The 20,654-nt window shown below is 38.7% G+C and overlaps 1 protein-coding gene across 2 annotated transcripts; it reads left to right on the top strand.

The window, feature by feature from the left end:
• Window positions 1-237: 237 nt before the first annotated feature.
• ccdc125 (coiled-coil domain containing 125) lies at window positions 238-20,363 on the top strand. Of its 2 annotated transcripts, none has more exons than XM_044363861.1 (12): window positions 238-470; window positions 1,613-1,882; window positions 4,209-4,267; window positions 4,352-4,438; window positions 11,622-11,699; window positions 13,371-13,456; window positions 13,545-13,627; window positions 13,866-13,978; window positions 14,645-14,749; window positions 15,760-15,910; window positions 16,395-16,513; window positions 18,931-20,363. In XM_044363861.1, exons 2-12 carry the CDS (start codon window positions 1,642-1,644, stop codon window positions 19,195-19,197), a joined length of 1,389 nt encoding a protein of 462 aa, XP_044219796.1. In that variant the 5' UTR covers window positions 238-470; window positions 1,613-1,641; the 3' UTR covers window positions 19,198-20,363. The 2 variants fall into 2 exon arrangements, with proteins under 2 accessions (XP_044219796.1, XP_044219788.1); XM_044363853.1 differs by having other exon boundaries at window positions 239-470; window positions 4,206-4,267.
• Window positions 20,364-20,654: the final 291 nt, after the last annotated feature.

Genomic DNA, 20,654 nt, shown 5'->3' on the forward strand with positions numbered 1-20,654 from the left:
TGTAACATCAATGCATACACACAATCACCAATAAGGATTATATTTTTAAAAAGTTTAAGAAATGTTTTTTTGTGTGTTTTTTGTAAATGTATTTGTTAACAACGAGCAAGGGAAGGTTTTTAATTTGCCAATCCTCTTTTATAAGGAAAATGAAGTAATATAAAAATTCTTTCTGAGTTATTTGGGAGTAGATGAGTTTTGGGGCGTGACGCTTTGTTTGTGCTCGTCTCAAGGTGGATTTCTTTTTAACTTTATGGGCGGAAGTAACTTAGTGTGTATATCGCGTGCAGCTTGGAGGCACCTAGCCGAGTTTGTAATGATAAATGTGGTGAATTCCTAGCTCTAACTTAGTAGGTAACACTTAACAGATTACTAAACTTCCGTTCTTTCTGTTTCTGCGTGTCGGTGGAGGCTGTACTGATCGAAGGAAAGGTTATCATATCATAAAGGTTATCGCTTCAAAGTTGCAGGTAAGACGAAGTAATTCTTTAAAATAAAACAGTTAACCTCAAAGGTAAATCCGCCGTATGTTATAACCCACGTGCTATATCTGACATATATATTGAAGAGTTGAGTTTGAAGTCTTTCTACAAGTGTATCAGACAGCAGTGCTGATGTCTGGGCATGGACAGTGAGTACTGGAACATCGGATGTTGTGGTTGAAATCAACACCATGACTAAGAAGTTTCAATAGGCTATCGTATCAAATTAATATTCAATGCAATGAACTATGTTCCATTGTTATGCTTTACATCACATAAAACTCCTTACATGTGTAAAACATCAAATAAAGCAAACTGAGAAGGAAAACTCCGTCTTTTCAGTCCTCATAATGTAGAGTATAATATGTATTCTGTGATGAGGGATTGAAATAGACTGCTTTTCTGTTAGTCTGGCCTATGAACAATGTTTTTAAAGGTTTTAAATCTAAAGCAATGGCCAATTGGAAATACAGTAATAAAACTGTGTATAATGTAGCTGTAATATGTTATAAATGATTACTGTTTTAGGATGCAAACTCAGTAATGGGGCAGAAAACTCAGTTGTACAATGTCATGATAAGTAATCTATGAACACTGTCAGCATTTCGAAACAACAGTTTGCAGAAGAACATTTCACATGTAAATTCACATGCTCTGACTAACAGAGTGTGAAGAAATGACAGCCAAATTGGTAGCAGTAACCTGGACCACAGGGATAATTTAGTTGTTGTAGGTATTGAGTAATGATCTGATCCCCACAGTGTCCCAGGCCATAAAGACACTGTTTATAGATAAAATCAAGACAGGAATTGGTTAATCCAGATAATTAAATACCTGACAAATCAACGTATTTCATCATATTGATGCAAAAATCATACACAAATCCAGTTTAACCATACAGCAGTCCTGCCCACAACAACCTTATAAAGCCAGAGATATTTATGGGATAGGTACGTGGATATAGATGGTATCTTTATGTTCTAAATCACTGACAGTTGATACATTTATATTGTCTCACAACATACAATAACACTAGAGGTACATGTGTTTCGGTTAAACTGACAACTTTGAATTAATTCATATATGGTTGGCATGTTTAGCAGATCCATACTGTGATAAATGTAATGCAGGGTTTGGCCTGGTGCAGAAGCAGGAGGTCATGGAGGCTAGCAGCCTGGATGATGACATGGTGGATGGAGACCTGGGTGACGGGATGGGAGTCAGAGCAGCACCCAGCTCCACCAGGAAGAAGAGCCAAAGCTCCACCGGGGTGACAGGAACCTTGCTGCCCGGAGCAGAGCTGCTTAGGCGCAGCAGCCAGGGAGAGGAGGCTGCTTGGATCCCCAGACTGAAGATTGCAGAGAGGCAGCAAAGAACCAACTGGAAGCTGCAATGCACCAGTAAGAATGTCTGTGAACTGACCCTTTAATAACGGAGCTAAACAATGATGAGGCAAGATACCATCAAATCCTGTGACTATACCTTCCACTAAAATAGCAGACATCATTTCACATAAATACAAAAAAGGAAATCAAGGGAAATCATGTATTCTGTCTTCAACCAGTAAATAATTGTTCTTTGGTTCCATTAGGAAAAAAGCATTAAATTTTGATAAATTGGTGAATATGAAAGTATGGGTAGTGAGGAGAAACAGGTTGTTAGGAGCACTGCCGTTTCTATACTGTTGATCTTTTAATTCATTGATCATCTAAAAGCTTTTTAATGAATTTTATGTAATTCCAAAGACATTTTAAGAAATATGTTCCATAGGACTCTATAAGGAGGTTTTTCTGATAAGATACTAAATTTTTTAATGAATGTAATTATAAGTCTTCTAACTCCAATCCTCACGCTGCATGTTGGTTCAACTGACTGTGTAGAATGTGAAAGGGACTGCTCATTGATTGATTGATTGATTGATTGATTGAATTGTTTATTTAAGTGTCCTGCACCTTTCTGGTGCCCAGCCCATATGGGCTTACAAGACAGACACTAGACAAAAATAACCAAGATGGCCACATGACATATCACAATGTACAGTTCCACAGATTCAGAAATAAAGCATTTCAGAACATTTAATTTACATGGAAGAAATGTCCCGTTATGATGGATACAATATTCTCTGTCTTAGCTGCCAAGCATCTCCTATAGATCTCGCTAAAATAAAAATTTCCATATTAAAAAGCCAACTTAACACATAACCAAAACAAATCAGCGTTTTTCAATTCTTCTCGTTTTTCAAATAAACAATTACTTAAGTCAAAGGGCAATGAAATACAAAATGAAATTCATCCACAACAACACCGAGATCACAAAAAATACATAAACGTTCCTCTTCGGGAATACCTTTATATCTGCCTACCTCAATCGCCAGTGGTAAAGTACCAGTTCTTAACTGAGCACACAAGGACCTTTGCCTTCTCTGTAAGTTTAGCTTTATATATGGCTCTGTGTAATAATCGTTTTTGATTTGACTGTATTTTCTAAGCTTTGGCTTCTTACAAATGTCTTCCTTCCATTGTTCCTTATAAATCTTTAATAATTTTTGTTTAACTGTATTTATATTACACTGCAAGTTATTCCAGAAAATAAAATTCAAATCAGAAAGTGAAAATATTGCAGCAACCTCTCTGGACCAAGGATAATTGTGTGCTCAATCCCAGTAAAAGATCTTTTTGGTAAGTCTTTCCTCTGGCAACTGAATAAGGCGGTTCCACAACCATTTCAGCTCTCTGCTTTGAAGACATGACTCCCATCCCATGTCACCTTCAACAGCTCACTTAGCTGACAATTTATGCACCCAAAGAAAACACCTCATGGCTCGATTCTGGATGGCATTACTGTCGGGGGCATCTTTAAAACCCCACACACCTGCAGCATAAAAAAATTGAGCCGACCATTGAGTCATAAAGTTTAGTGAAAGTTGAAAAACTAAGTTCAGGACACAATTTCAATTTATTCATTACAGACCCTAGTGCTCTTCCTGCCGATTCTGCCAGTACTTTAATTCCCTCTGTAAAGCACATATTTCCATTAAAAACCAAACCAAGATATGTATAAGAACTAGTGTACTTTAGAGCCTTTGATCCAAATTTAAATATATGGTTGCTTTGCCATTCACGTTGCTTTCTAAAATGTATAATCTGTGTTTTGTCATTATTAATAGTCAGTCTCCATAATGCAAAATCACTGAGAAGTATCACACATGCAGTAGCACAGAGCTTGTTAGTCACTTTTAGCTCATAGTTTTGGTTTTACAGCACATTTACTTTTTGGTTCATTCCCAGCACTCTGGTCAGCCTGGTTTCCATCAGCAGCAGCAGTTTTCTGATAAACCCACTGTACACTACCTGCTTAGCACCAGACAGTGAACACACACAGTTAGCTGGTGAACATAGTGGAGCATTTAGCAGAGTCAGATATTTTTCCCAAATTTTGATGGAAACAAAACCAGAGCTTAAAGGAGAGCTAAAAGGAAAGGCACAAAACTTTTTCATACATGCGCAAAATATTTCTACAGCTGCAAAACTTTATTACACATTCACAAACCATTTCACAAGCTCAAAATATGTATGACCATTATTTGATTCCATATTGAAGATGTCACTTTGTGTCCTTGCTCTGAATGTATAAAGCTCCAACTGGTTCTTCCAAACACAAAACTACAACAACACACACACTTACCATGACCTCTAATGCACAAGTTCACCTTTTGTGACTCAGCAGGCTCCCTGGTCAACATGTCCAAAGACGAGCTGAAAGACAGACTACAGGAAGCAAGTGAGGTAGGAAAGAAAAAATGTTGACAAAACTTTGTCTTCTTGGCTCCTGGCAAACATACTGAAGTTTATGTTCTGCTTTGCTGACAGGTGATCGATGTATTATGCTGTGAGCTGGAGGTGGCACATCGTTACCTAGAAGGCAAATATGAAGCTCTGAAGATCTTACAGGGGAAGGTAGAGCAACACACACACACACTGAAACTACTGCATTTTACGCCTCACTGTTCTGTGGTGCAGTTGGAATCACAAAAGGGCCAGGAAAGCAGATGCAATAAGTATCCATCAAGAATACTGCTCAGTGCAAACTTGTTGCCAAGTGTTCAGATGGTGATTCCTTCTCAACTTTTTTTCTCTTAAGACCTCTTAAAGCTGTAATATGTTACTATTCTGCATTAAAATGTCTTAAAATGACCAGACCTATGTTATATATTATGTTGAGTTGTGTACTTACATCATCCCAAATGTTTCCAACGATTTTCAAACCCAGAGAAATCAGTAATTTTAATGAAGGTAATGATCTGTTTCATTTGGTCACCTGTCAACGGCGTCATACCCCCTCTACCAAAGAGTATATGTGCACAGGATGCATGTGTTGGCGTTGTGGCTGTTTGCCACAATGGTGTCTACCAAAGAATATACGCATGCATGATAATACGTTGGTGTTGCGGTTGTCCGCAAGAGTCATGAATTGACTTTTATTCAGTTTGAATAAAGGATTTTAGTCATCAGATATCTGGATCTTCAGTTATCAGAAAAACAAGCTAATTTATCAGAAAAACAAGCTGAGCAAATGTCAGGTAGAGATAGGCAATGAGGAGTTAGCCTTAGGTAAGCTGTTAGCGCACCCCTCTCCCTCCGTTTGTTTACGCTCTCTCCCGGCCAGCGGAGCCGGGCTGATAGACGCCGGTGTCATAGTATTACCTGTTACTGGTGAATGGAGCCTTTTTAGGTCAATGGTAGCACTCAAGGAGTTATTTCAAACCCAGCTGAAGCATCTGTCTATGGTCAAAGTCAGTGTTAAAGCTCTAATCCCCCGAGAGGATATATCTGTGTCTCATTGCTCCTGTGCTACTGCTGCGGGAACCGTGCCTGTGTAGCAGCTCTCTCTGCCTCTCTGTCCAGTCTCACCCTCACTGTCTCAGACAGTGTTGCAGACGCTACTCCAGTGCCTTTGCCATCACTACATATGTACTCCTGCGGCTGCGGTTCCAGCCCCTTGCTGGCGCTTTTCAAAGAGGAGAGTAATGTTGACACCAACCTTCATTGAAAATAACAACAATGTAACATTGAAGCTGCAAGCAGCGATGATTGGGCCCTCACACCTTCATGCATGTCGGGATGTGCCAAAGTCAAAGTGCTGTTATTGTGGAGCAACATGATGCAGCATTTACTAGAGGGCAACAGACACGGCTATACATTTTCCTGAACATTGGACATTGCATGTAGGAGATAACTATCATTCCCTTTGTCCACTACGTGGTGCTAGAAAACACGCACTAAATGTATATTATTAGGCCTTTTCCATACATGTGCTGGGTTGGCTTGACTGGGTTTGATTTGGCGTGTTAACCCAGCACAGAGATTTCCATCTCCATTACAACAGGGCTACCCTTTTGAAGATGTGCTATTTAACTGATGACATACTCATCTTGAGTCAAAAAGCAGCGGGTCATATACATCATGGCTGTAACTAATGGTCAAAGTCGAAGTTGTAAAACGTTGGATAGACAAATTTCATTTCCCATAAATTCTTCACAAAAAGAGTCCCCCGGTATTTTGTTATTTAAAAGCTTTTAACATGCAGCAGCAGCATCAGGAAATGTTTTCATCTGCAGTAACTTAATACGGCTCTGATGTGGCTGAAAGTGATCAGGAAACAGTAAAATAAGTTTTGTTGTTGGCGAGACATCATGGCTACCCACTTGGAGGCAGGTCGGGCGTGCTTTGGTTCAACTCTGGAATCAGATGATGTTTGTCATATAAGGTTGACTTCCTGTTTTCTGTAGGTGGTGCTATGAGTATCAGTCAATATTGACATGTAGATGTGTTCAGGCCGGGACTCTTATCAAGTATGAGAAATCTGGAGCAGATTGGACAATGTAAAGTGGAGTTACAACAACTTCCTGTTTCATGGCGAAACATGCAAATTTACCAGAATGCTGTGTCAAGGGCGTCAGGATTTTGATAACTTTTCATCACACATGTTTCAAGATGACATGAAATTTGAGGTCGGTCGGGTCAAATCTCTAGGAGGAGTTTCTTAAAATACAACACTTGCGAATGACAAAAATTGCAAAGTTAGTTCAAAGTGGCTGACTGCCTGTTGGACTTAGGGAATTATTCCAAGAGGCTTTTTTGTGCTTCTGGACATGATACATGTGCCTACCCAATTTTGTTAATCTATGTCAAATTTAAAGGTGGGGCCCTTGAGTTTGAAATATTGTTGGAGGCACTTTCGACCCATGTTGCCACGTCTCAGCCCAAGACCCATATCATTTGTCAAGTCACGCCAGTTCTGATGGATGTAATTAGGGGGTGCTATAGAGCAAATGTGTCATGCCCAAGCCCATTTGTGATATGAAATTGAAATACTTACTACTACAAAAATACTGGCAAATTTTCATTAGTTTTTGCACATCCTAAAATATGTGTTTGTAAAATAAAAATTTATGCACAAAATCCAAAATGGCTGACTTCCTTTCTGGCGAAAAAATTCGAGTCATTTTGCCACACCCAAGCTTAACACCCATATCTGATATCAAGTCATACCACTTCTGAAACACTGAAACTCAGTTTCAATGTTTTGCCATGAAACAGGAAGTTTTTGTAACTTGAATATAAGTTGTCCAATCTGCCCCAAATTTCTCATGCTTGATAGGAGTCTTGGCCTGAATACATCTACATGTGAATATTGGGTCATAGTCATAGCACTACCTACTGACAACGGGAAGTTACAGTTTCTGTACTTTTACCAGCTCTGACTTGGAGGTTGACCAGATCAACCACAAATTTTGTCAGAAAAGCCTTAAGACCTTGTTGATGCTATATTGTGATTCTTGTGAGTTTTCATGGAACACTGTTACCTTGGCAACGCGGCGAATTTCGATGTTTCAACATGAAAATACAAACTGTAACTCGACTCCACATCGTCAGATCTTCCCCAAATTCCACATGCTTGATAAGAGTCCCCAAATTCCACATGCTTGATAAGAGTCCCGGTCTGACGACATGTACAGGCCAATATTGAATCATAATCACAGTGCCACCTACTGGCAACAGGAAGTTATAGGCCCCAGAGTTTCACTAACTACTCCTAGCAGGTTAAACAGATCCACCTAAAATTTGGTCAGCTAAGTTGTAAGACGTTGATGATGCTAAATGGTGAAGCTTTTGACTGTTCATCAGAAGCTGTTGCCATGGCGACGCTTTATTTGCCATAAAACAGGAAGCTGTGTTTGAGGGGCTAGGGCTGCTCGAAAACTCACAAGCCTGGCGATGCAGTGAACTTTGATATTTCTCCATGAAGCAGGAAGTTGTTGCAACTTGAATGTACATTGTCATACCTGCACCAAAATGTCAATATTGAGTCATAGTCATGGCGCCACCTACTGACAACAGGTAGTCAGCCCTGTATGACAAACATCATCTGATTTACATGGAATTTAGATGCTGTGGTCTACACATGATGCACAGCAACGTGATATATAATTAGTGGGTTTTCTCTAGTACCACATTGTGGACATAGGAAGTGATATTTAACTTCTTCATGCAACATCTGATATTCATGAAAATGCATAGACCTCCACTAAATATGTTCCTGCATTAATGACCCTCTTGTATAGCACCGCCTACTGGCAACAAGAAAGCAGCCTTATGTGACAAATATTCATGTGAAATTTACAAGGTATGGTCTACACTGGTATACAGCAACATGATGTATAATTAGTCGACGTTGTTTAATGCCATGTAGTGCACACAGGAAGTGATATTTAGCTTGTTCTTGCAATGTCCAATAAGAGCCCGGCCCTGAACACATCTGCATGCCCACAATAAAAGCCCTTCAACTGTGGCACACCCCTATGTGTGCAAAGGTGAGAGGGCCCAACCATCGCTGCTTGCAGCTTCAATTTAAGTTACATTTTTACTGAAATAAGTCCACATTTACCTACAAAATAGGTGCCGAATTAGCCAAGCAAACATTAACAGCAGCTCAGTTAACAGCCCCTCCTTATATCCTGTGTCCGCCGAACATTGTTGGAGAAACACTTATTTTTAATTTGAAACTGCTGTATTCAGTGTTTTTACTCGTTTTAATCACTTTAATCACATCTGTTTGTTCTGGAGAGGAGGAGACCTCTGCAGATAATTTGGCTCCTGGTAAAAACATCCTGAATGATGAACACTGAAGTAATCCTAACCCAGAGAAGCTGATTGTTTAACAATCCCACACTATGATCACAAACTTCGTCTTTTGTTAATTTTTTCATTGAGAGACTCCTAGCAGCAGAAATTACATATTGTGAATTTAAAATGAAGCAATGTCACTTGTGTCCCTCCAAGTTACTCAAAACTTCAGTCTTGCTGAAGTTTTTACCTTTTAAAATTGCCATGTTTGTCATGTCATCTCAATCAATCTCTCCCCGTATCTCCTGTCTGTTTCTACTGTCAAACGTTGAAGGTAAAAAATCCCCAAAATACTGCTCAGTGAAATACCTAATAATGAAGCTCATGATATAAATGATGGTCAAAACCATGAATGAAAGACCTGAGTTTAAAAAAACAAAACAAACTGATGACCTTTGACCCCTTTTCATGGAAGGTCTCCTGACTTAAAGGGTAAGTTTGGTGATATTTGATATTTTTCTTATATTCAACAAATCCCATGAGAGGACCAAAACCAACACTGTGTCCATATGTCTCTCAATACAGTCCGACAACCCACTGTCTGTGGCTCTCATACATGTTTAAAATAGCTCACAAAATAAAGTTTTGATTTTTAAAAAAGACTCACTAATTTCCTAAAACAGATGGTCATTGTAGTTTTTAACAAACATTACTCAAACAGGAGGAAACAGTGCATTTGTTGGGGACTACATAAGTGGCGGAGTAATCCACATTTGTTCTAGTGAGTAGGATGGTGTGTGTGAGATTGGGGGGTCTGAGCAAGAGGTTGCGGGAGACTCTCTGTTCTCTATTTCTCTGTTTAGCGTCTTCAGGTTAGGTTAACCCACTGTTGCTAACTTCGGGGCTAACACCCTTCACTTTTCCAGCAATTGGGGAAACAAAAGACGTGACTTTTCATGGTCTTGACAAGCTGCAGCATTTTTTAACTGACACACTGTAGCCTGTGCTGTACATTTACTGCCAGACTGACAACTTACTGCTAACCTTTTCCTCTGCTCTGCTAGCATTCACTGTCACTTTTCTGCTCTCACTCAACCACTCACTCACCTGCTATGCCCATTTTATGTACTGCCCTATTCCTTAAAAGGAGCTACGCTACCAAGAGTTTCCCAGGCAACAACACAGAGATTAACTCAAGTTTCGGAACAGCGCTGCACAGAGGCTGTGCTATTATGTGCTGTGCTATTATAGGGGAAACACTGGTGTGTGTGTTCATGGTTATGAAGGAACATGTCACCGTGTGCAGCGGTGTGGCTCACTGATGTGTTTTTAAAAGTTTTTGGACAACAATGTAGCTATATGGCACAGAGGAATAAGATATATCAGGGTTTGATACACACAATACTTGTTAGAAGATCAAATCATTGTCGGTTTGGATCTTTTAATTGATTTTGTTGATATTAACAAAATTATAGGACTTACCTATTAAATATCCCCTCCAGACATGTTTTAAGACATATAAAAATACTCTGCTTTGAAAATAATAAGTTATGTCTGATGTGGTTTTTCCACAACAAAAAATTGAAATGACCATTAAAAATTAATTCATCATTAAAAATTATTAAAATTACTTCTCCCTCTCCTTAAAGCTATGATATGTAACTATTTTGCATTAAAATGTCTAAAAACAACTAGACCTATGTTACATGTTATGTTGAGTTGTGTACTTTCATTATCCCAAATGTTTCCAACAATTTTCAAACCCAGAGAAATCTGCAATTTTAATAAAGGTAATGGTCCCTCTCATTTGGTCACCTGTCAATGGCATCATACCCCCTCTACCAAAGAGTAAACATGCACAAGATGCATGTGTTGGCATGTCTGCCACAATGCCATCTACCAAAAAGTATACACATACAAGTTAATACGTCAGCGTTTTGGTTATTCCCCACAAACATAAATTCATAAATTGACTCATAAGTTGACTTTTATTCAGTTTTAAGCCACATTTTTACAATAAACTTTCTAGATCTTGGTCGTTTTTAACCATATCTTTTGATGGGATGAATGGATCTTAAGTTATCAGAGAAACAAGATGAGCAAATGTTAGCAGCAGCTTGGCTCACACAGAGCTCTTCCAGACGTCCTCTGTCCGCCCAACAGCATCGGAGAAACACTGATTTTTTATATGAAACTGCTTTATTTAGTGTTTTTACCAATTTTACTCCTTGGGTACGTTTGTTTTAGAGAGGAGGGGACCTCTGCAAATAATTTGGCTCCCTGTTAGAACCTGCTGAACATGTTTATCCTCAATTTTAAATTGTCAGAGAAACCAGCTGCGCAAACGTTAGCAGCAGCTCGGCTTGCAGCCCCCTCTTATGTCCTGTATCCGCCAAACAGTGTCAGACAAAACACTGATTTTTAACATGAAACTGCTTTATTCAGTGTTTTTACTGGTTTTAATCCCCATGTACGTTTGTTTTGGAGAGGAGGAGACCTAACTCTGGGTAATCGTAACCCAGAGAAGCTGGTTATTTAACAATGAAGACAACAACTCCCATTATCCCACATTTCACAACATCATCAAACTCTGTCTTTTGTTATTGTTTTGATTGAGAGACCCCTAGTGCCAGAAATGACATGTTGTGGGTTTAACTAAAAAAAAAAAACAGAATCTATGAATATGTAAATATTTATCATTTCAAAATGTTTCCTAGCAGACATAAGATGTCTCCTACTTCACTGTGAAGTTGTGTATGTGCACTGGAGGCTTCAAGTTTCCATATCACACTTGTGTAAGTCTGACTTCTTATGTGAACATTATACTGTAACAATGATAAAGTAAGATTGATCATGAAGACCATTCCTTATGCTGAAACAGCTTTGTTTTTGTTGCCTTCAGTCAGAGAGAAGTGAGTAACTAGTTTCTGTTAGTGATGAATTGAAATAAAAACCTGCAGAGCCTTGGCTTTGTTGAATTGATTACTGAAAACCAATCTTGTAATTCATACAGGCCATCCTTGACAAAGCCACAAGTCACACTAAAAGTCTGCTGCAGAAGAGTGAGGAGACAGCCAAAGCTCTGGAGAAGGTAACTTTGTTTTTTGGTCTGTTGCTCATAAAGCGCAGGCTGCTCAAACAAGGGCTTGGTCTGTTTACATTTACATTGTACAGCAGGTTTCTGCTCAACAGTCAGGAACTAACTGCTCTTCTTCTATTTATCAAAGACAAAAGGACACACAACTGTAATGCCACAGGAACAGGTGGTTTAGACATTTCTCTGTTTACACTTACATTCTGACTGGATGAGAACTGGTGAGAGGTGCATTGCAGACAGAAAATTTATCAATTATATGAGAATGGTCCAAAAATAATTGGGTCAAGAATGATGAATGAAGAATTTATGTATATTTAAACGTAAACGTAGCTTGATTTGATTGTTGGTGATTTGACATAAACCGGGATTTCTCTGTTCTTAACAGGTGATTTAATCCCTCCCTTTTTTACTCCCTTGTTTCACTATTCCCTACTTAATAAGTACTCTAAAGTGAACAGTAAATTATGCTTATGAATAATTTTCACACGTATAAAGTATGAAACTTTGCATTGTGGGATTGTTAGCAGAAAGCAGTGATTTTTGAGAGTGCTATATAGTGCATACATTTCATACTCAAAAGCATTCAGACACACAAATAAAAGAAGTGGTATGACTTGATATCAGATATGGGTGTTGGGCTTGGGTGTGGCACACACAAATAAAAAGAGCATTATACTGTATAGTTTATCTAAAACTGTGGTGAATGCAACAAATCCTAATGCTCCAACATGCAAAAATGAAGCTTATATAAGCTAAGATCAACATTACCTTATTTTCAGTTGAGAGCATTAAATTACTGACAACTCATGAACATATATTTGTTGGTGTAATTATCACAATTTAATTTCCACAAGAGTAAAAAATAGTACAATAACATGTATATAAAGAAACAGATGCAACTAGAAGTTGTATAAAAGTTTGTTATTTTACCAATTAAACCAGACAACCTGTTAATTATAACATTTTGATGGCAATTTGTCATTAAACAGTAAATCTTATGAAATATACTTACATGATAGGTATATAAATGGTAAATGGTCTGTACTTCTATAGCGCCTTTCTAGTCTTCTGACCACTCAAAGTTTCTACACTACAAATCACATTCACCCATTCACACACTGAATGGTACAGGAGCTACCATGCAAGGTCCTAACCTGCCCATCAGTGGAAATCTAATCATTCATACACATCCACACACTGATGGCACAGCCATCAGGAGCAATTCAGGGTTAAGTGTCTTGCCCAAGGACACATCGACGTGTGGACTGGACGAGCTGGGAATCGAACCACAGATCTTCCGATTAGTGGACGACCCGCTCTACCTCCTGAGCCACAGCTGCCCCATATACAATACACCTGGATTGAAACAATCAATTAGTTTCAATCAAAATTGACTCACTTTGATGAATTATAGTTAATTTATTTAAGCAAGACCGATTGCTAAACTCTTCAGTGATTCAAGATTACTTTATTCAATTAAAAAGTATTCTTCAACTGTTTTCTGAATGTGAAGGATCACTCCATAGTCTGGTTAATTCAGACTATGCCATGTTGGAAGAACAAGCTTAGTTGTGTGTTAGGGTTTGTTTATATGACGATTGGATTATAAACCTGTGAAACTAATTGAAATGTGCTAATCATGATCTGCCACTTCCATCCCTCCAGGAGGTGAACAGCTTGCAGTGGGAGCTTAGCTTCAACCAGGTACAGATGAAGAAGTCTGAGCAGTCCTGGGAGCAGAAATACAGCAGGTCAGATTTACTCCACATATAGTCATGTCTGTGGTATTTTCACTGGATTGTTTCATAACTTTATTGTTGTTGTTGTCGTTGGAACCAGAATTTTGAGCGAGAACAAGACTCTGACTGACAACCTGGAGGAAAGAGAGTGTGAGATCCAGCAACTCCGAGCAGAGAATTCTAGTAAATGCTGAATAATAAACTCTTTTTAAACAGCTTAGTCTGTACATATGCAGCTTCTGACCCTCACTGTTTGAGTTTGGCACCAGCAGTCAGCCTCTCCAAATGTTTTGCATCTTAAAATAATCTTGACTGATGGTCCTCTTATTAACTTTTTTAGAGCTTTCAACCCTATCTCACAGTATTTATCACCAAATGGAGTTAACGTAGTTGTGATCACAGGAATTATGTGTGTGTGCAGCTCTCAGTCAGCAGTTCTTGGAGCTTTTTTCCATGTTGAATGTGAAGCAGCAGAGGACTTATCAAGGAACCAAACCTCAGTACAGCCCAGAGAGAGACACAAGTGTTCTGGAGGTGAGAGAGCACCATTAAACATAACAGACAGAGAGGGAGGCAAAAATATTCATAGTCGTATCAAGTATGAATACTAATTCTTTTAGCTAGTAATTTGTTTTTCAGTAATTTGACTACACAACAATTTATTTGGGAATATGCCACATGTAAGCATGATATAAACTGGAATAACAAAGCCATTGCATTTAGATTTGAACTCTATTAGACAGGGCCTGAAGCTAATGTTAGGCTTGATCATGGCTGGTTGAAAAAGATGCAGAAGCTGTGTTATTAAAATTTCAATGTGTAAGAGTTGGACACCTTATCCAAACAAATAGAGGGCAGCATATCACTGATTTTTTTAATCATTCAAATTTGGTTTGGTGGTTAATTACACATTTTTCTGTGGTGTGACAAACTCAGAACACATATGTATTATTGCTTTACACAGATGTTAATTGCATGCCATTTTGCAACACAGTAATCCAGTACAGACCGAATTTATTGATATGATAGTTCAATATTGATTGAGCTTATGTGCTACAATGCTAAATGGCCAGCTTTCACATAGCTGGTGCAACCCAGTGCAGTTCATATGTCTTACTTTTACTTATGTTTAATTTATGAGTAGCTTGTACTCAGGTGTTGATGTAGTGGCACTCTTCATCCTCGCTGTGTGTTTTCCAGCTGGCAGTGTTGGGGGCCTGCAGGTGTCTCGGTGTTACTGAAGCATGTCCATGTAGTCGGACGGCTGCTGCCACCAGGAAGCAGCTCGTCCAGCTACAACAGGAGGTAAACTACATCTAACCTCTTCACGTGCCAAATCCATCTTTGTCTTCTTTCATCACCATGTCAGTACTGATGCAGTAAGTGCTGAGTTAGTATTAGCAGTAGCTTCATGCATCACACTCAATTTACTGCAGCAGAACAGCAAATTCATGTTCTCCACAGAGACAGTTACTGTTGGTGACCTACTGACCTTCCTACCCGCATGTTTTTACTACTTAAAAATTGACAACACATTTTTATTTTCGTGGAGTTTAATGTGACTGCTAACTGTCTCACTAAGTTATTGTTCACCAGGAATGCAATCTGAAACAACATAACTGTACTAAACATGCTAAACGTGCTATAAAAAACACTAAGTATGACAAGTACAAGGAGAGAGAAAGACAAGTTGTGCAGGGAACAGAAATCTGCCTATGACTTTGGCCAAAAAGTCAGAAATAGCTTTTCAAATACAGTCATATAGTATAAATAAATCATAAATCATATAGCTGAGGCAACACGCAAGCAACTGATGTAGTATCAACAAAACCTGAACATTAATAAGGTGACTGTTCAGTTGCATTTGATTACATTGTACAGGTATATCTGTGTTTATCCACTCTCTCAGTACTAACTACAAGTATTAGTAGTATATAATTACAATTCAAACTGGACCATACAGCCAAAAATGCATGAGCAATACAATTACTTTTAGTGCCTTCTTTCTCCTTTAAAATTCTCTGTAAGGTCTGAACTAATGACTTGGAGAAAATACTATGAGTACTTTGGCTAATTTGCATATCAGAATTTCTGAATAAAGAGAATAATGTAATCCTACTAACTAAACCTAGACCAGTTCATCCTCTTCTTCCTACCACTTTAGCTGTAAAACCCTGACTGGTGTTTTCACTGGTCTCACTCTGCTCCTCATCTCTGACTGCTGTCTGCAGCTGCTGCTGAGAAATGCATAACAAGTTATTTTGAATTATTTGGATGGTTCTGTTGTGTTGTTGTATGTGTGGTTGTATTTCCAGCTTGATGCTCAGCGCTTGAGGAGAGAGGAAGCACTGATGGTTGCGGATGCTTTTCGCATTGCCTTTGAACAGCAGCTGAGGAAACGAAGTGAACACTTTCTCCTGTTGGCTGAGGCCAGCATCCTAAAATCCCATCATTGCAAGCTTGAAAGCAAGTCTGCCATCAGTACAGTACATATTCCATGGTTTTTCAATTGTTAGAAGGTTGACTGATCAAATTTTTCCAGACAGGATTAAAAAAGCTCTCATTTTTTATATTAATTCAATCACAAACTTTGAACATTATTGCACACGCAAAACCCTAAAATGCTTTAGCATACTGTTTTTGTAACAAATAGTTAAAAAAGTTTTCTTTAGTCCTCAGTGTAGATGGATCACAGAGCTGTTGTTACTTAAATGTACACATAGGAAGGGGGATTCAGGTGAATTGTTTTTTTGGCCAGGGATGCTTCTTGGGCAGGAATGAGTCCTTGTCAAGATTTACTGTAATTTCTTTGAACACTATAGTGTTAGGTCAGTATAATCAGTGGTGGTCAGTATTCCCTATTTCTTGATGAAGCTATATTTCATCCTTCTGAAAGTCTCATAATTTCCATTTATTGGAACCATTAAAACTATCTGTCCTTTCCATCCAGGTGCTAACAGGAGTCCTTTAATCAGTGTCAGTCAGAAGTTGAGGGGTTTGCTGCCTTCCAGTTTGGAGATGAAGATGCCTGATGATCTTTTAGAGACTCTCTACAGACTGCTGGACTTGGTTAGTATCTCCTCTAACATCTGCAGGTTATCTGCACATCACAACTCAGAGTGTATGAGGTCCTTGTGTAGCAGCTGAAGGATGGTTGCTCACAGGGTGAAGAACACCAGTCACACCAGGAATCAGGATCTGCACATTTATTGTCTATAAGAGTAGCATGGAGTACAGTCAGTGCACAGACACACAGTGGCAGGCTCTCTTTCAGTCCCCAGCACAAAAGCTGTCCAACCTCTTTGTGTGTTAAACAAAACAAACTACTGCTATAAATAAAATATGTGCACACTAAAAAAAAATGTATGCCCTTACAGTGGTTATACATATGTATTTGAAATCAGAGTTTACAATCAATGTAAAAACAAAAGTAATAATTGAGTAAAATGAATATCCACTGAAACAAAATTTAATGCCTCACCCTCTAGTTTGCATGTAAATATATAATCTCTTCAGAAGAAAAATAAAAATACACATTAAATAAAACGCTTATTTATTGTTGTTAGGCTACACATTCAATGTGGTCCTTCCATAAACATACACAAGAATATTACAAATAACAATTTAACACCATAACGCACCCATAAGAATAGTGTGGAGCACAGTCAGTACACAGACACACAGTGGCAGTTCTCTCTCAGTCCCCTGCAGCGAGTCAGAAAATATGCAAATGAGAGAAAATCTCTGACAGATTTAACAGAAGTAATTTACATTACATTTACATACAGTTTAAACCAGAATAAATTACTTTAAATGTGCCAACTTAACCAAGGGAAAGAGAGCATCACAAAACATCTTACCAGCACAAAAGCTGTCCAACTTTTGCCGGAAATTTGCAGCTGCGTCACAATTTGCACGTCTTTTGTGTGTCATTAATTAAAGCGCCCCTGCTACAACAGGTCAACCAGAACTATGAAGATACATTCATTCATTCAATGTAAGGTTGGCAATACACAGAAGTTTGAACTTTATGGCAGAGAATATTACACACAGGTTTTGAGAATATTCCTCAAAATAAAAATAACATGAACAACATATTGACTCAGCTACACTTGTCTTTCACTAGGGAGGTTGAACCTCTGCCGTATCATTCTTGTTATTGTGCCATCCCCATGAACTAGAAAATAAATCCAAAACTCTCCCCTCTCTATGTTAAGGCCTTAAACTATCTTAAAGGGGACCCCTTATGCTTTTCCTTATTTTCAGACATATATACAATGTCACAATGTCGGACGTTCATGTTAAAAGTGGCCGATGTGTCAAATAATGAGGTAAACATTGTAGAGGTAATCCCTGTGCACAAAAAGCACCGGCTTCAGGCTGCACTGAACATTCGGTTTCCAATGTGTTTTTCTACTTTAAGCCAGAGCTGATGTCGGCTTGTGACTGATTTCCCTATATATAGTCATCTGCTCCATGCACAGCGCGTGAGTACGCTGCTCCGCTCCATGGTTACTCACGACGAGCCATGACTCCATCACACGCCAGGGCAAAGTAAAATAAGTTATTTACCTGTAGGAGGTGTGCTGGTCATCTTCAGCTCTTCGTCAAACATCATCATCACTGTGGCTGTTTCTGCTTGTACTATTCCACTCTGCATTATTTCGAACTGTTGTTTCGACCAGTTTTTAGCACCGCTAAAGAAGCTCTGCTAATTCAGTGAGTAATACATTTAACTTCCTGTAAATTCTTCGCAATAAAAGTCTCTTGTTATTTAGTCATTTAAAAGCTTTTAATTTGAAGCAGTAAACAGGAAATGTTTGGTTTGCATTGGTGGTAAAGTTACAAAACTCTGATATGTAAAGATATGTAAACAACAGAGTGGGTTCATCGGGAGGGGAGCCTTTAAGAGACATGAGCTAAAACGGCCTGTTAAGAGAGACAGTGTATACTGAGGAGCAGCATAAAGGGTCAGTATAAGATAAATAAGGAGTTTTTTGAATTGTAAATCATGCAAAGCATAAAATAAAAAATTAGAGCTGAAATGAAAATGAATAGGTCCTCTTTCAAGTAGAGAGTCAGAGTCAGAAGTGTTTCTGTTCTGAATGGCCACACTTTACAACGGGGAGAAAAGCCAGCTGTCATAAGGAGGAGAAAGTTTAAGAGACAGCGTTATTTTGGCATTATTCAAATTCATGTTCATCTTCAAGTGATTTCTCTAAAAATGTTTAGACCAACACTGAGTCCTATGGCAAAGCTTCCTGAATACATAATGTGTTTCAGTAACTTGTTCTTCATACATCTGTCCATGATCTAAAATATTATTTATGCTTAACTTTGTAGCATAAACTCTAAACATTGCTACACTGCAGTAAAGTTTGTTTGTGGAGTTGGTGGAGCTAAAGTTCATCATGTAAGAAGTCATTGTACTTAGGATTTTTGTTTCCAGAGAATATAAGTTACTAATGGTGTGTTTCCTGCTGTAGCTGAATGACAAGGAAGAGGCGCTGGCCCACCAGAGGAAGGTGAGCATCATGCTAGCCCACAGTGCTGAGGAGCTACAGAGACAGTTGCAAATAGATTCACATTACCAGCCACCAGAACCATCAGAGTCCAGGATCCCATCAAAGCAACCACAAGAGCCATCAGAGAACCACAGCCAACTTCAGCAAACATCTGATTCAGCAGAGTCCAAGATTCAACCACTAATCCTGTCAGAGTCCAGCATTCAAGATCAGCAACAACTAGACTAGAGTCCCAGCTTCAGTCAGTACAACCACTACAGGAGCTATCACAGGCCAAAGGCCAGCCTGTGTTTAACCACAACACCCACCAGTCCTGAATGTAACAATCAGACCTATCAGAGTCCTGATCTACCCACATGATCTATCATACTATATGCCGCAGCCACAGGAGTCAGCACTGATTGTGAGACACAAACATTAGAGTTTGATTTATGAAGATGTGGATACAGGGGTTAAATTGGGCCAGAGCCCACCAGAGCTGAGTTACGTCTCCTTCAGTATCACAGCCTTGCCAGCACTCACACATGACATGAAACATCCACTTTAATGTAGACTTTGACTTTATTAAACAGCTGTGACCACCACACAACAACAGGATCGACACATGTCTCCAAACTGAGAGTGTCTGTGTGCAGTTTACACATGTGGCACAGCAGCAGCACAACTTCATTAAGCATTCAAATCTTCTGATGTGCCATTACAATCTTACAGTAGCCTTGTAAGCCTATGCTTTCCTGCACAGCAATCAGGTCAGCTGTTACACAAGGTTATACAGTGAAATAATTAGGAACAAGGCAGCTGTACTCGGGAGTCCAGCACCATCGAAGACCTCTAACTTTTACATTTCAGGTTGATTTTTTCTCTCTGACTGTTCAGACAACATAACCAGATGAAAGAAGATCTGAGTCGATAAAAATGCTCATATGCTCATCTGAGTTGCCTTCAATCATTAATGTGTGTTCATAGTAAGAAACTTAATTAGCAGTGAGTGCATGGCAGCCTGAAAAGGAACACTGCAGACACTACTCATTACTAGAAAACAATTCTACATTCTCTGAATATTTATGGGGTTAAAACAAAAATTAGTAGCTACTGCATTAACAATACAGAAGCTTAAATAACAAATCTGTTTTTGTTATATTAACATTAATATAGAAAGGAACAATAACATATTCACTGATGGCATTTTTTGAACTTCATTGTCATTCACATAATACAAGCCCAATTTGATAATTAATGTTTTATATGACATGATACAGTACTGGCCAGATGATGTATTCTGAGATATAACTTGTGCTTTAACAACCAAAAAGGAATTGTACAATGACTATGACACACTTGTTTTCTGTCTATTAAGTACAGCATATGGGATATTAAATGGTAAATGGACTGTTCTTGTATAGCGCTTTTCTAGTCTTCCAACAACTCAAAGCACTTCTACACTACGTGTCACATTCACCCATTCACACACACATTCATACACTGAATGGGTACAGGGGCTACCATGCAAGGTCCCAACCTGCCTGGACGACGCGCTCTACCTCCTGAGCCACACCCGCTCATTATTGTATTTCCACTATTTTTCGGACACTAGTTATTAGCCTGTGCTTTCATTTAGCTGGTATGACAATTAAATATGGCATTACACTACTTAAAACTTTGTTAAAAGAAGTGTATCCTCTGCT

This window comes from Thunnus albacares, chromosome 2 (assembly GCF_914725855.1).
Source record: "Thunnus albacares chromosome 2, fThuAlb1.1, whole genome shotgun sequence".
In the NCBI taxonomy this organism is placed as follows: Eukaryota; Metazoa; Chordata; class Actinopteri; order Scombriformes; family Scombridae; genus Thunnus; species Thunnus albacares.